Below are 12,584 nucleotides of genomic sequence, written 5' to 3' on the forward strand. Positions count from 1 at the left end.
GTCCAAATTCCTCCCAGACAAGTAATTGTCTCAGGTTCTTAATTGTCATCTGCATTTTTACCCCCTACACATGTAAATCAGAAACACCAAGCTGCTCAGGGAACTTTTCCTAACTTTACTCTTTGCCTGATGACTGATCTTAGGTGCCTCCCCAAGAGACACGTGGCAGCAAATCTAGACCCACTGTGTAATTCAGAAGCCAAAACTTCAGTGATAACTAGATCTGATATAGGGCCGACCATTATTGTGGCTGCTTGGAAGTTGCACTGACAAAGTACGTTGTGTTCATCACTGTTAACTTGGTTTTCTTAACTCTTTCACAGTGATATTTATGTATTTATTAAATGAATTTTTGAAGTTTTAGAAATGAATGATTATCTATCCTAAGAGTGTCCTCACAGTGTAGGGATATTGAAGCTAGGAGCTTCTGTGAGGTGGATAAGATACTGTCCATAAATAAAATATAAACTCCCCAGTCTATCCTAACTGAAAGAGGCACTGTGGCTTCTCTTTACATATTTTCTGGACCTTAAAATTAACCCATGCTCTCTGTAGGTAATTTGGAAAATTCAGAAAACCTATGAAAATAAAAATCAGTGATAAACCAGTCAGAAATAATTAACTTTTTTTAAACTTTATTTTCTTCTTTTTAAAAATTTTATCATTTTTTGTTATACAGCAGGTTCTTATTAGTTATCTATTTCATACATATTAGTGTATACATGTCAATCCCAATCTCCCAATTCATCCCACCACCACCCCACGCTCCCGCCGCTTTCCACCCTTGGTGTCCATACGTATGTTCTCTACATCTGTGTCTCTATTTCTACCCTGCAAACCAGTTCAGATGAAATGAAAATGTACCATTTTCTACATTCCACATGTATGTGTTAATATACGATATTTTTCTCTTTCTGACTTACTTCACTCTGTATGACAGTCTCTAGGTCCATCCACATCTCTACAAATGACACAATTTTGTTCCTTTTTATGGCTGAGTAATATTCCGTTGTATATATGTACCACATCTTCCTTATCCATTCGTCTGTTTATGGGCATTTAGGTTGTTTTCATGACGTAGCTATTGTAAAGAGTGCTGCAGTGAACACTGGGGTGCATGTGTCTTTTTGAATTATGGTTTTCTCTGGGTATATGCCCAGTAGTGGGATTGCTGGGTCATATGGTAATTCTGTTTAATTTTTTAAGGAACCTCCATACTGTCCTCCATAGAGGCTGTATCAATTTACATTCCCACCAACAGTGCAAGAGGGTTCCCTTTTCTCCACACCCTCTCCAGCATTTGTTGTTTGTAGATGTTCTGATGATGCCCATTCTAACTGGTGTGAGGTGATACCCCATTGTAGTTTTGATTTGCATTTCTCTAATAATTAGTGATGTTGAGCAGCTTTCATGTGCCTCTTGCCCATCTGTATGTCTTCTTTGGAGAAATGTCTGTTTAGGTCTTCTGCCCATTTTTTGATTGGGTTATTTGTTTTTTCAATATTGAACTGCATGAGCGGTTTATATATTTTGGAGATTAATCCTTTGACCGTTGATTCGTTTGCAAATATTTTCTCCCATTCTGAGGGTTGTCTTTTCATCTTGTTTGTAGTTTCCTTTGCTGTGCAAAAGCTTTTAAGTTTCATTAGGTCCCATTTATTTTTTATTTTATTTCCATGACTCTAGGAGGTGGATTAAAAAAGATCTTGCTGTGATTTATGTCAAAGAGTGTTCTTCCTATGTTTTCCTCAAAGAGTTTTATAGTGTCTGGTTACATTTAGGTCTTTAATCCATTTTGAGTTTATTTTTGTGTATGGTGTTAGGGAGTGTCCTGATTTCATTCTTTTACATGTAGCTGTCCAGTTTTCCCAGCACCACTTATTGAAGAGACTGTCTTTTCTCCATTACATATACTTGTGTCCTTTGTCATAGATTAGTTGACCACAGGTGTGTGGATTTATCTCTGGGCTTTCTATCCTGTTCCATTGATCTGTATTTCTGTCTTTGTGCCAGTACCATATTGTCTTGATTACTGTAGTTTTGTAGTATAGTCTGAAGTCAGGGAGTCTAATTCCTCCAGCTCCGTTTTTTTCCTTCAAGACTGCTTTGGCTATTCGGGGTCTTTTGTGTCTCCATACAAATTTTAAGATTCTTTGTTCTGGTTCTGTAAAAAATCCCGTTGGTAATTTGATAAGGATGGCATTGAATCTGTAGATTGCTTTGGGTAGTATAGTCATTTTCACAATATTGATTCTTCCAATCCAAGAACATGGTATATCTCTCCATCTGTTTGTATCATCTTTGATTTCTTTCATCAGTGTCTTATACTTTTCTGAGTACAGGTCTTTTACCTCCTTAGGTAGGTTTATTCCTAGGTATTTTATTCTTTTTGTTGCAATGGTGAATGGGATTGTTTCCTTAATTTCTCTTTCTGATCTTTCATTGTTAGTGTATGGGAATGCAAGAGATTTCTGTGCATTAATTTTGTATCCTGCAACTTTACCAAATTCATTGATTAGCTCTAGTAGTTTTCTGGTGGCATCTATAGGATTATCTATGTATAGTATCATGTGATCTGCAAACAAAGACAGTTTTACTTCTTCTTTTCCAATTTGTATTCCTTTTATTTCTTTTTCTTCTCTGATTGCCGTGGCTAGGACTTCCAGAACAATGTGGAATAACAGTTTCAAGTATTGAAATAGTTTCAATGGCAAGAGTGGACATCCTTGTCTTGTTCCTGACCTTAGAGGAAATGCTTTGTTTTTATGTTTAAATACATTAGTGAAATTACAAGGAAGTTTTTTCTTGAGATGTGGTATCCAGAATATCATGCAGTTTTCTAGGTAAAGATGTTATCTTGAAAACACTCCGAAACAGAATCAGTTGTGAAAGTGAATTACATATTCAGGTGCTAAATCTACCACACTCAGGTCATAAGGTTCTGAACATCATTAAACTTTTCAGAATTAGATATGAAACAAGGACTCAGGTTTGAGAAGAGGGGCTTCTAATATCTCCAGTCAAACTATCTGAAAGAAAACCCCAGATTTTCATCGATTGACATTAGGGTCAAAGTTAACCGGCTGATTAACAAAGTTAATTGGCTGATTAACAGGGTCAAAGTTAACATAGGGTCAAAGTTAATCGGCTGATTAACAGTTAACTCACCAAATTGTCAAAATTACCTAAATCACTGCCTTATGGAATTTTCAGTTGTTTCTTCACAAAACACATTTACGGTGTTATCAAAGCAGTTAGTATTAGATTGATTTGCTTGTATCTTTCCTACTAATGGAGATTAAAAGCGAGGGTGGGAGGAAACTTTTGGAGGCGATGGATATGTTCATGGCATAGATTGTGGGGTTGATTTCATGAGCGTATACTTATCTCCAACACTTCAAGTTGTTTACATTAAATATGTACAGCTTTTGAAATGTCAAGCATACTTCAATAAAGTGGTTTAAAAAAAAAGAATCATTTGGAGAGAATTGGAGAGAGGAAGTAGGATTTATTTTGATTGTTTAAAGAAAATATAGACCTTGAGCTCTCGTGTACCAAGAGCTTCATATGAGGCCATTTGTGATGGGCCAGAAGACCTAGCACAGCCTCATATTTTAAGAACTCAGCAGAAATAACTCCCCAGATGCAGATTATTCTCCTTTAGATGACTGGACCACTGCGTTTGAACGAGATTCTAAATTAAAACTGAGGCTGTGAAGTTTCTTTTTAGTTAACTCAACTGCGAAGTATGATGTGCAACAGAGAAGCGCTGAAAATAAATGAAGAGCCCAAGGAATGCCCATCTAACCTTCCCAAAACCCCCCAACAAGAGAATATTGTAAGCACCTGAGAAGCTACCCTTTTATTTCTCCCAATTACCAACACCTTCTAACTGCCCAAAGTGAAGTACTGACTCTGAACTCTATGACTTGATCGTAACTATGTTCAAACTTAGTATAAAGGGAATCATAAATATTCTTTGGGGTCAGGCTTAAGTTTGTGATGCACTTGTGTTGTTGATGTTCAACTGCTTTCATTGCTGGGGGCTATTCTATTAGATCACACTCCACTTTCCTTCTGCAGTTGATGTGCATTTGGATTATGTCCAGTTTGCGGCCACTAGGAATTAGGTTTCTAGGAACATCCTTGAGCACGTGTATATGTTCGGAGCAGGATGAACAGATCACAGGGTGTGCATTTTGAGTAAATGCTGTCCAACTGTTTTCCAAAGGCTTTTCTTCAATATACACTTTCTTCGCACACAGAGTAGTGCACAAGAGTTGCCACTACTCCATCAGCACTCAGTTCCTAGTCTCAACCTTTTTAACTTTAGCCGTTCTACCCGGTGTTTAGCGGTATCTCGTTGTGGTTTTAAGTTGCATTTCCTTGGTAACTAATGAGACTGAGCACTTTTCCAGTTATTGGCCATTTGGATATTCTCTTTTCTGAAGTGCCTATTTGAGTCTCTTGTCCATTTCTCTAATTGGGCTTTCTGTGTTTTTCTTTTTTTTTGCGTTACGCGGGCCTCTCACTGTTGTGGCCCCTCCTGCTGCGGACGCACAGGCTCAGCGGCCATGGCTCCGCGGCATGTGGGATCCTCCCGGACCGGGGCACGAACCCGTGTCCCCTGCATCGGCAGGCGGACTCTCAACCACTGAGCCACCAGGGAAGCCCCTCTGTGTTTTTCTTAATGAGTTTTAGGAGTTCTTTATTTTCTATGGTACTGGTTCTCAGACTTCAGAATGCATCAGAATCATCCTTCGGCCTTGTTAAGACAGACTACTGGTCCCTACCACCAGTGTTTCTGATGCAGTAGATATGGGGTGAGACACAGAATGTGCATTTCTAACAAGTTCCCAGGTGATGCTGATACTGCTAGCCTAGTGACCATACTGTGACAATACACGTCCTACAGGTGTTTTAAATGTAGCAGCAACAGATGCTTCTTGTTAGTTTAGGGCAAAAACCAAAAAACCCAAAAACTTCAACAATTGACTACTTGGTTCAAGCTTGGGACATAAGTTAATACTTTCACTTTATGGAAGGGGTACAACTGGGATTACTTCAGTAGCAACTGTTTAAATCTGTCTGACACCCTCCTCTCTGCATAGAGTATCTGGTGTACCTACTTAGCCAAGAAACCAGTTGATAATAGATATTTTATTATCTCAGGGAACCTCACTGGCTTTCAACAGCAAGGACATGAGTCAGTTATACCTCTAAAAATAAAAATACAGATCTCTGGAGATGAAAACATTTATTTCAATTGAATTTTCTTTCATTAAAAAACTCTACAATGACATTAAAAAAGAAATAAAATAGAAACATATTTAACTGCCTTTAAAGACCAAATAAACCTCTAAAGACCAAATAAACACATATACATTTCAAATATTTCCACTGTTTTAACAAACCTCAATATTATCCTTGTTGTCAAGTCAGTCTCCTGAAATAAGAACCATGACTATTACACAATTTACTGGACTAAACATTAACCATATTATTTCTAAATACCAACTGCACTCAGTGTATTTTGGTAGGTTTCTGAGTATGTGGTTTTTAAGGCTTAATTCTATGAGACATCTGTTTCTCTCTGTTACAGAATCCCAAAACCGGCTATCAGAAGGCATATACGTGTGTGTGTGTGTATAATATATATAAATATATTCCATTTGAGGGCGGTTATGCCTTATGCTGAGAGCACACGTAAAACCAGGACAGTAAAACCTTTAGTAACTTGGACACACCATATCATAGCCACGACCATCAAGAAAAGCTAAGGACCCATGGTTCAAACAAAGTACGGCGGGCCCTAGGAGGTACTGTGGCTTGTCGATCTGCTGGTCAGGAAGAGCTAAATAAAGTACAGTTAGTGGTCAGAGGTAAACTAACCTAGGCAGGCTCCTGAAAGCGAACCTTCTTGGCGCCTCCTGAGAACATACTGCATAAATACAGCCAATGTATGCAACATCTTTCTGTTTTTCTCACCAAGTCAGGAGAGCCCATGCATGTGATTTAGAAAGGATTTCAATGACGGGCAAAGCAAAAGCCTTATGTCAGCAGAGGGTCAACCGTCAACGGACGGTCAATTGAGGGTCAATTACAGTTAGCAGCATGGCCTTTTTGAAAATATCACCAAGCTGAGTCTAAAACTGCAAGATATCATGTAGGAGCCACGAAATCTAGAAGACGATTAATGATAACACGTGTCTATCATTATCAAATCCCCTAGAAGGGCCCCTATTTTCTGAAAGCATTTTCTCTTCCATCTCTTTTAGAAAATATAATTAAATACTGACCTTCTGTATTTTAATCATTTATCTTTTTTTTGGCGGGGGGGGGGCCTCTCCTACTATAATGCCACTTAAACTAAAGTGTATTTTTTGTTTTTCCTATTAGTTTTTTCTGTACTAGTTTAGCCAGAGGTTTTGGGCAGGGAATAGTGGATCCTACTTATGTTAAAGAAAGTGGTAAGGCAAAATGATAACTTCCACAGTCTTCAAGTAAATAGAATCCCTGATATAACTGGAAAGTAATATGTAATTTGGGGGCAGTAAAAAACATCTATGACAACTTTGTCTTATACCTTAGAAAATGTGCTTTGGCTCTGGAGTCTCTTTAAGGCACAAAACCTGGTAAACAGCTTTTATTGGTGGCCTGTACCTCTGATTTAGATAAGACAAAAAATACTGTAACGTATAAATAACAATAATAAATCATTTTGTTAGAGCTTGAAATCATTGGGTGAAGTGGAGGAAAAAAATCAAATAGACGAACAACTTGTATGTAAATATTTGTTGCTGGTGTAAAAAAAAAAAAGTAAAGTGTAGTTTAGTTTACACAGTGCAAAGACTATTGGAAAAATGTCTTTGGAATAGACTTGACCTCATGGTAGAATCACAGTGCTGTCTCAAAAATTGTTAAGGCTGGGGGCTGTCCATTGGAAGCGTTCATAACCACATGCCCATTGTGAGTAATTTCTGGATAATTCCTTTTGAAGTACACCTGAAAAAAAAAAGACGGGTATAAAAACATGTTTAAAAGTTTTAAAGTCCTCCTCCCTAAAGCAGCGCATTTCTTTTCTTGTTTTTTAAATTTATTTATTTAATTTTTTTGGCTGCACTGGGTCTTCATTGCTGCGCGAGGACCTTCTCTAGCTGCGGCGAGCGGGGGCTACTCTTTGTTGCGGTGCGCGGGCTTCTCACCGTGTTGGCTTCTCTTGTTGCAGAGCACAGGCTCTAGGTGCATGGGCTTCAGTAGTTGTGGCCTTGGGCTCAGTAGTTGTGGCTTGTGGGCTCTAGAGCACAGGCTCAGTAGTTGTGGCACACGGGCTTAGTTGCTCCGTGGCATGCGGGATCTTCCCGGACCAGGGCTCGAACCCCTGTCCCCTGGATTGCCAGGCGGATTCTTAACCACTGCGCCGCCGGGGAAGCCCCAAGCAGCGCATTTCTATGTCCACTTTTCATGTGAAGCAATCCCATCACTAGTGGAGGAACAATTGAAAAAACCAGGGACGTATTTATTCTGTGGAGGAAGCAGCCCCATTAAAACCCTCAGTGGGGCTGGGCCTAATGCCAAACAACCTGTAGATCCACTTGAGTTCTGATCATTCTGATTCACAGATATGCTTTATCACTACGTTAAATTGATAAGCGAAATCATTTTACTGACTCAAAGCCTGGCGATAAATTAAAAACAGGGTGACAAAGAGGCTGGGAAATCTATCGTCTGCATGAGGGTTTCTCATTTTCACACACAAAATGAGCACAATAGATATGGATGTTAATATCAGGTTGCAATCCCTATATTTTATAAACTCTGATGACAAGCATTGAAACGCTGGCGTATACGTATGAAATATCCTGGCGTTTAATTTGTGCGGCAAAGCAGTTATAGGGCCTATAGAAATGTGATCTGTGGATAGTGGGATATAAGAATGAAAAGAGCATCAAAAGCTTTAACAATGACTCAACCAAGCAACTTCTCTAAAATGGAAGATGATACCAAATAATAGGACAGGTCTTTGCCAAGCCTTTGAGTTCTTGAATTCTACCAATTTCTAGCTGAACTGGAAGAGATACAGGTTTTCTGATAAATGTATAATCAGAACACAATGGAAATGAAATGCTGTCAAGATTGTCTGTTCCACAATCATCGGTTTTTAGAAGCTGTATCGTATCTCAGTTCCTTGACAGATGCACAGAACAAAATGAAATAATGTCAAGTCTTGTGAGCTCTTATCTCTAAATGTGTTTGGGTGAAAAAGGACTTCAAAAGTAATTTTTTTTCCTCCAAAGAAGAATGTGAAAAGTTTTGTTTGAGTCTTTAAAACAGAAAATGTACCATCTATCTGAGGCTGGCTCGTGTCACGTGCTGAGGTGCTTAGTCATATGAGTTCAGATCTATTTTACAAAACCTGACTCCAAGTACATTTGTGGGTGCTGTCAACAAAGTTATCATGAGAGATAGTGGACGTCACATATGACGTGGAAAAGCTATGAGACACCCACCTTCATATTATGTGTACTTTCTTTTTCTCTTATTGCTTGCACACTTGCTACCCCCAAAACAGCACTACATATGAAATGCTGTATATTAAAATGTCACTTAAAAGGAGAAAAATAAGAATTTCTCCAAGAACGCTTGGATCCAACTGGATGAAATTTGAGGCTATTTCCATTATAATGCAAGGATTCAAAAATAAAGCTTTTGGGGGGCTAATTGCATTTCATCCCCCTCCTCAATTTTTTTTTAAATAGCCATACTTGTGTGGTTAGTATTTATATACTCTGTTAGTGAAAGTAAAAACAGCCAGAAGAACAGAAGGGACTTAATTTCATTTCCTACTGCCTGACAGCCACCCCTCCCCCATCGACCTGGTTCCTTTCTCCATACCCCTTTCTCAGTGTAATTTTTTATTAAAAATTTTTTATTATTAGCAATTTTTAACCAAAATGGTCTTCATTTCATGGTCTGAAGTACTTGGAACTGAATAATGAAAATGAACTTCCTATGTATAAAATCCTTGATTTGACCTTTCTTTTCCTCATCTGTTGCCATGGTGTAGAATACACTCTGGCTGACAGCACAAGTGAGAGAAGCCATCTTTTTCACGGGGCGGGTTATGAAGGGAGTTGAGATGACTGAACGCTTGATAGCAGAGTCCTTGTGGATGGGTTGAGCCTGGGATGGAGAGGCCCAAACTCACCTCTCTCTCCTGGGACCACTGCTGACCTTGGAAAAATCACTTAAGCTCTCTCTGCACCAGCTGCCTCATTTGTGAAACGAGACAATGACTTACCTCATAGGAACTAATTGATGGCTACAAACTGCAGGTTGAAAACACGCTGAGCTAAGTGCTGGGTGTGATTATGATGCTGCTCAGAGACGTGGTCCCTTAAGTCCACAGAAAGCAGCAGCATCACCCAGCTTAAATGATGAAAACAAAACATCTAGGAGGCCCTTTTGTGAATCTTTTGATTTTTATCTTTATAGAAGCGCAGGGTCGTAGTTACTACACATTTTATTCAGTAAATATAGTAACCCGGGAGGCAGAAAATAGTTAAAAGATTACTAACACTTTCTAACCTGTGACTTTGAGAAGTTCCTTAGGCCCTTCTGCCTCAGTTTCTCGATCTGAGGGATAATACTACCATCTCAGAATGGCTTTAATGAGGATTAAAAGAGACAATGCCAAAAAAGTTCAAATTCTGGCCAAGCAGAACATAAGACCAGTGAGTGTTGGGTTTGAGCCTTTTCCTGTCCTTCTTTGGGTTTAGTTCATTATAGTTCCTCCAATGTAGGTTGAAACTAAGTTTAGTATTTAAACTCCAACTTGTAAACAAAGCCACCATCATGGAATTAGACCGTAGTAAAAGCAACAGAGCAATAAATGCTCCCCTGCACGGATAAAGGCCAGCAACCAATGGTTCAATGTTCAAGAATCTGTCCATTCATTCTCCCTGAACTGCACGGCCCTAGTTCAAGCCCAGTAACCCGCAAACTCCTCATCTTTAAAGCAGGTCTAACTTTGTGGACATACTGACAGATATATTATCAAAGTTAAAGAGTGCTGGAGAGTTAGAGACGATCTCTCCTTTTAACTTAACGGAATATTGGATTTTTTTCCTCCCCTTATCCTCTCAGAAATCACTCTCAACAGCAAGGATAGTGGGAGATTAAAAAGTAAGCCCAGGGCTTCCCTGGTGGCGCAGTGGTTGAGAGTCCGCCTGCCGATGCAGGGGACACAGGTTCGTGCCCTGGTCCGGGAAGATCCCACATGCCGCGGAGGGGCTGGGCCCGTGAGCCATGGCTGCTGAGCCTGCGCGTCCGGAGCCTGTGCTCCGCAACAGGAGAGGCCACAACAGTGAGAGGCCCATGTACCGCAAAAAAAAAAAAAAGATATGAAGATAAACAGTAGAAGAAAAACAATTAAAATCTGATGGGAGAAGGGGGAGAGGGAAGATATGACATCATTGCTCATAATGGGGAGCCAAAAATAAGAAATAAAGTATTCTTAGAGGAAATGAAAGGAACATACATAAAACAGTGAGCAAAGAAACACAAATTACAGACTAAAAAATTTTTTTAAAAAAAAATAGCACTAAAAACGGACAGTATAACACGACCGAACTAAGATAAAACGTAACTATAATCTCAATAAATGTAAATGGCCTAAACTCATATTTTGGGGGGGGGGGGGTGCCTCATGTGCTAAGATTAAACCTCAGAGCTAAATCTAACTACATGCCATTGCAAGAGACGTATCTGTAATCTGCTATTAAAAGATAATCAGAGGAATCCCCTGGTGGTCCAGTGGTAGAGAATCCATCTTGCAATGCAGGGGACACCAGTTCGATCCCTGGTCACACAACTAAGCCTGTGCGCCACAACTACAGAGCCCATGCACCACAACTACAGAGCCCATGCACTCTGGAGCCCACACATCACAACTAGAGAGAAGCCTGCACACACACCACAATGAAGCGAAGAGCTCACGTGTCACAGTGAAAGATCCCGCATGCCACAACTAACACCCAACGTTGCCAATAAATAAATAAATATTAAAGGAAAAAAAAAAAAAAAGACTATCAAAGACTGGGACTTCCCTAGTGGTCCAGAGGAGGTTAAGACTCTGTGCTTCCACTGCAGGGGGAGTGGATTTAATCCTTGGTCAGGGAACTAAGATCCCACATGCCCCACAGCATGGCCAAAACAAAAACAAAAACAGTCAAAGACATACCAGGCAAATGAAAACAACGTGAAAAGGGGAACTCAATTTAATTATGAACCATATTGGATTTAGGGCCAAGACCATTAAATGAATCAATGAAAGGCACTTTAAAATAGTAGAAAATATAATTCATACTGATAACAAAAGTCAAGAATATATTTGTGCACTGAAAAAAATCGTATCATCAAAATTATAACAACCAAAGAAAGCAGGAAGTACAAAGTGAAACTTGGTAGCATGAGACTAATTCACCTAGTCCAAGTTACATTAAACGGACCAAAATAAATAAGGCTAGAGAAGAACTAAATAATGTAACTAAATAGATCTAATTAAAAATGAAGCTCTATAACTTAAACAGACGATAGCCCGTCTTTTTAAATACCCACAGAACACTCACAAAAATTGCCTATTTACCAGAACACAAAAAAAGTATTAAGAAATATTGTTTCTTGGGGGAAACAGGACAAACAACATTTTTTGATCATAAGGTACTGAGACTGATGAGGAAAACAGAAACAAATAAACATGAAAAAACTCCAACCCCCAGGAAGTTTTCAAGATATCCTTCTCAAATAATTTGTGGACCAAAGAGGAAAAGAAAACCAGAATCGCAGAATCTATACAAAAAACCTAACTATGATGAAAGCACTACACACCAGAACCTATAGGATATATCTAAAACAGTATTCAGAGAAAAGTTCACAGCCTTGAAATATTTATATTAATAAATAAGAAAAAATAAAAACAAATGCATTCAGGAAGTAAGCAACAATAAAATAAACCAAAGGATGAAAGATAATAGAAGGTGATAAATTATAAAGAAGAATACAAATAGTAAGTGGACTAGAGCTCCTCCTGTGGGGAAGTAAACATAAAACTGTAACAATTAATTAGAAGGGAAAATGAGGAGTAGGGAATGGAGAAAGCATAAATACTATGTAGCCATTAAACAGAATGAGATAACTATGTACATAGATATAATATCCAACGAAAAAAGTAAGGAAGAGCTATCATTTGTGCTTAAAAACAGGAAGGCCACATCGGCACAAATTATTACTGAAGCACAGGACATGTCAAGAGAATAGTCAAAGATGGTGCTGGAGCTCCAACCCGGGGGAGGAGCTGTGTAATGACAGGAATGGTAAAGTGGTAATGGTAAATGGTAAAATTTATAAATTTCATTTATAAAATTTTAAAACCTATTCTAAAAAAGTAAAGTTTTTGAATTTTGTAGCATTAGACACATCATTTCTTTAAGAACTGATCATTAAAAATAAAATTTAATTATTTAGAGTCTCTAATGCTACTTAGAAGAACTGTGGGTACATTTTCTTATTGGGAGATAAGGGTT

The 12,584-nt window shown here is 38.7% G+C and overlaps 1 protein-coding gene across 2 annotated transcripts in view; it reads right to left on the bottom strand.

The window, feature by feature from the left end:
* Nucleotides 1-5,970: 5,970 nt before the first annotated feature.
* The window catches only part of ABCC4 (ATP binding cassette subfamily C member 4 (PEL blood group)), a 207,886-nt gene continuing 201,272 nt past the window's right edge, over nucleotides 5,971-12,584 (bottom strand). For both annotated transcript variants that reach the window (XM_082859518.1, XM_082859517.1), the window contains exon 31: nucleotides 5,971-7,005. In XM_082859518.1, coding sequence (XP_082715644.1) covers nucleotides 6,898-7,005 — 108 coding nt within the window. In that variant the 3' untranslated portion in view covers nucleotides 5,971-6,897. The remainder of the gene's footprint in view (nucleotides 7,006-12,584) is intronic.

This window comes from Leucopleurus acutus (assembly GCF_964270905.1).
Source record: "Leucopleurus acutus genome assembly, chromosome: 18".
In the NCBI taxonomy this organism is placed as follows: Eukaryota; Metazoa; Chordata; class Mammalia; order Artiodactyla; family Delphinidae; genus Leucopleurus; species Leucopleurus acutus.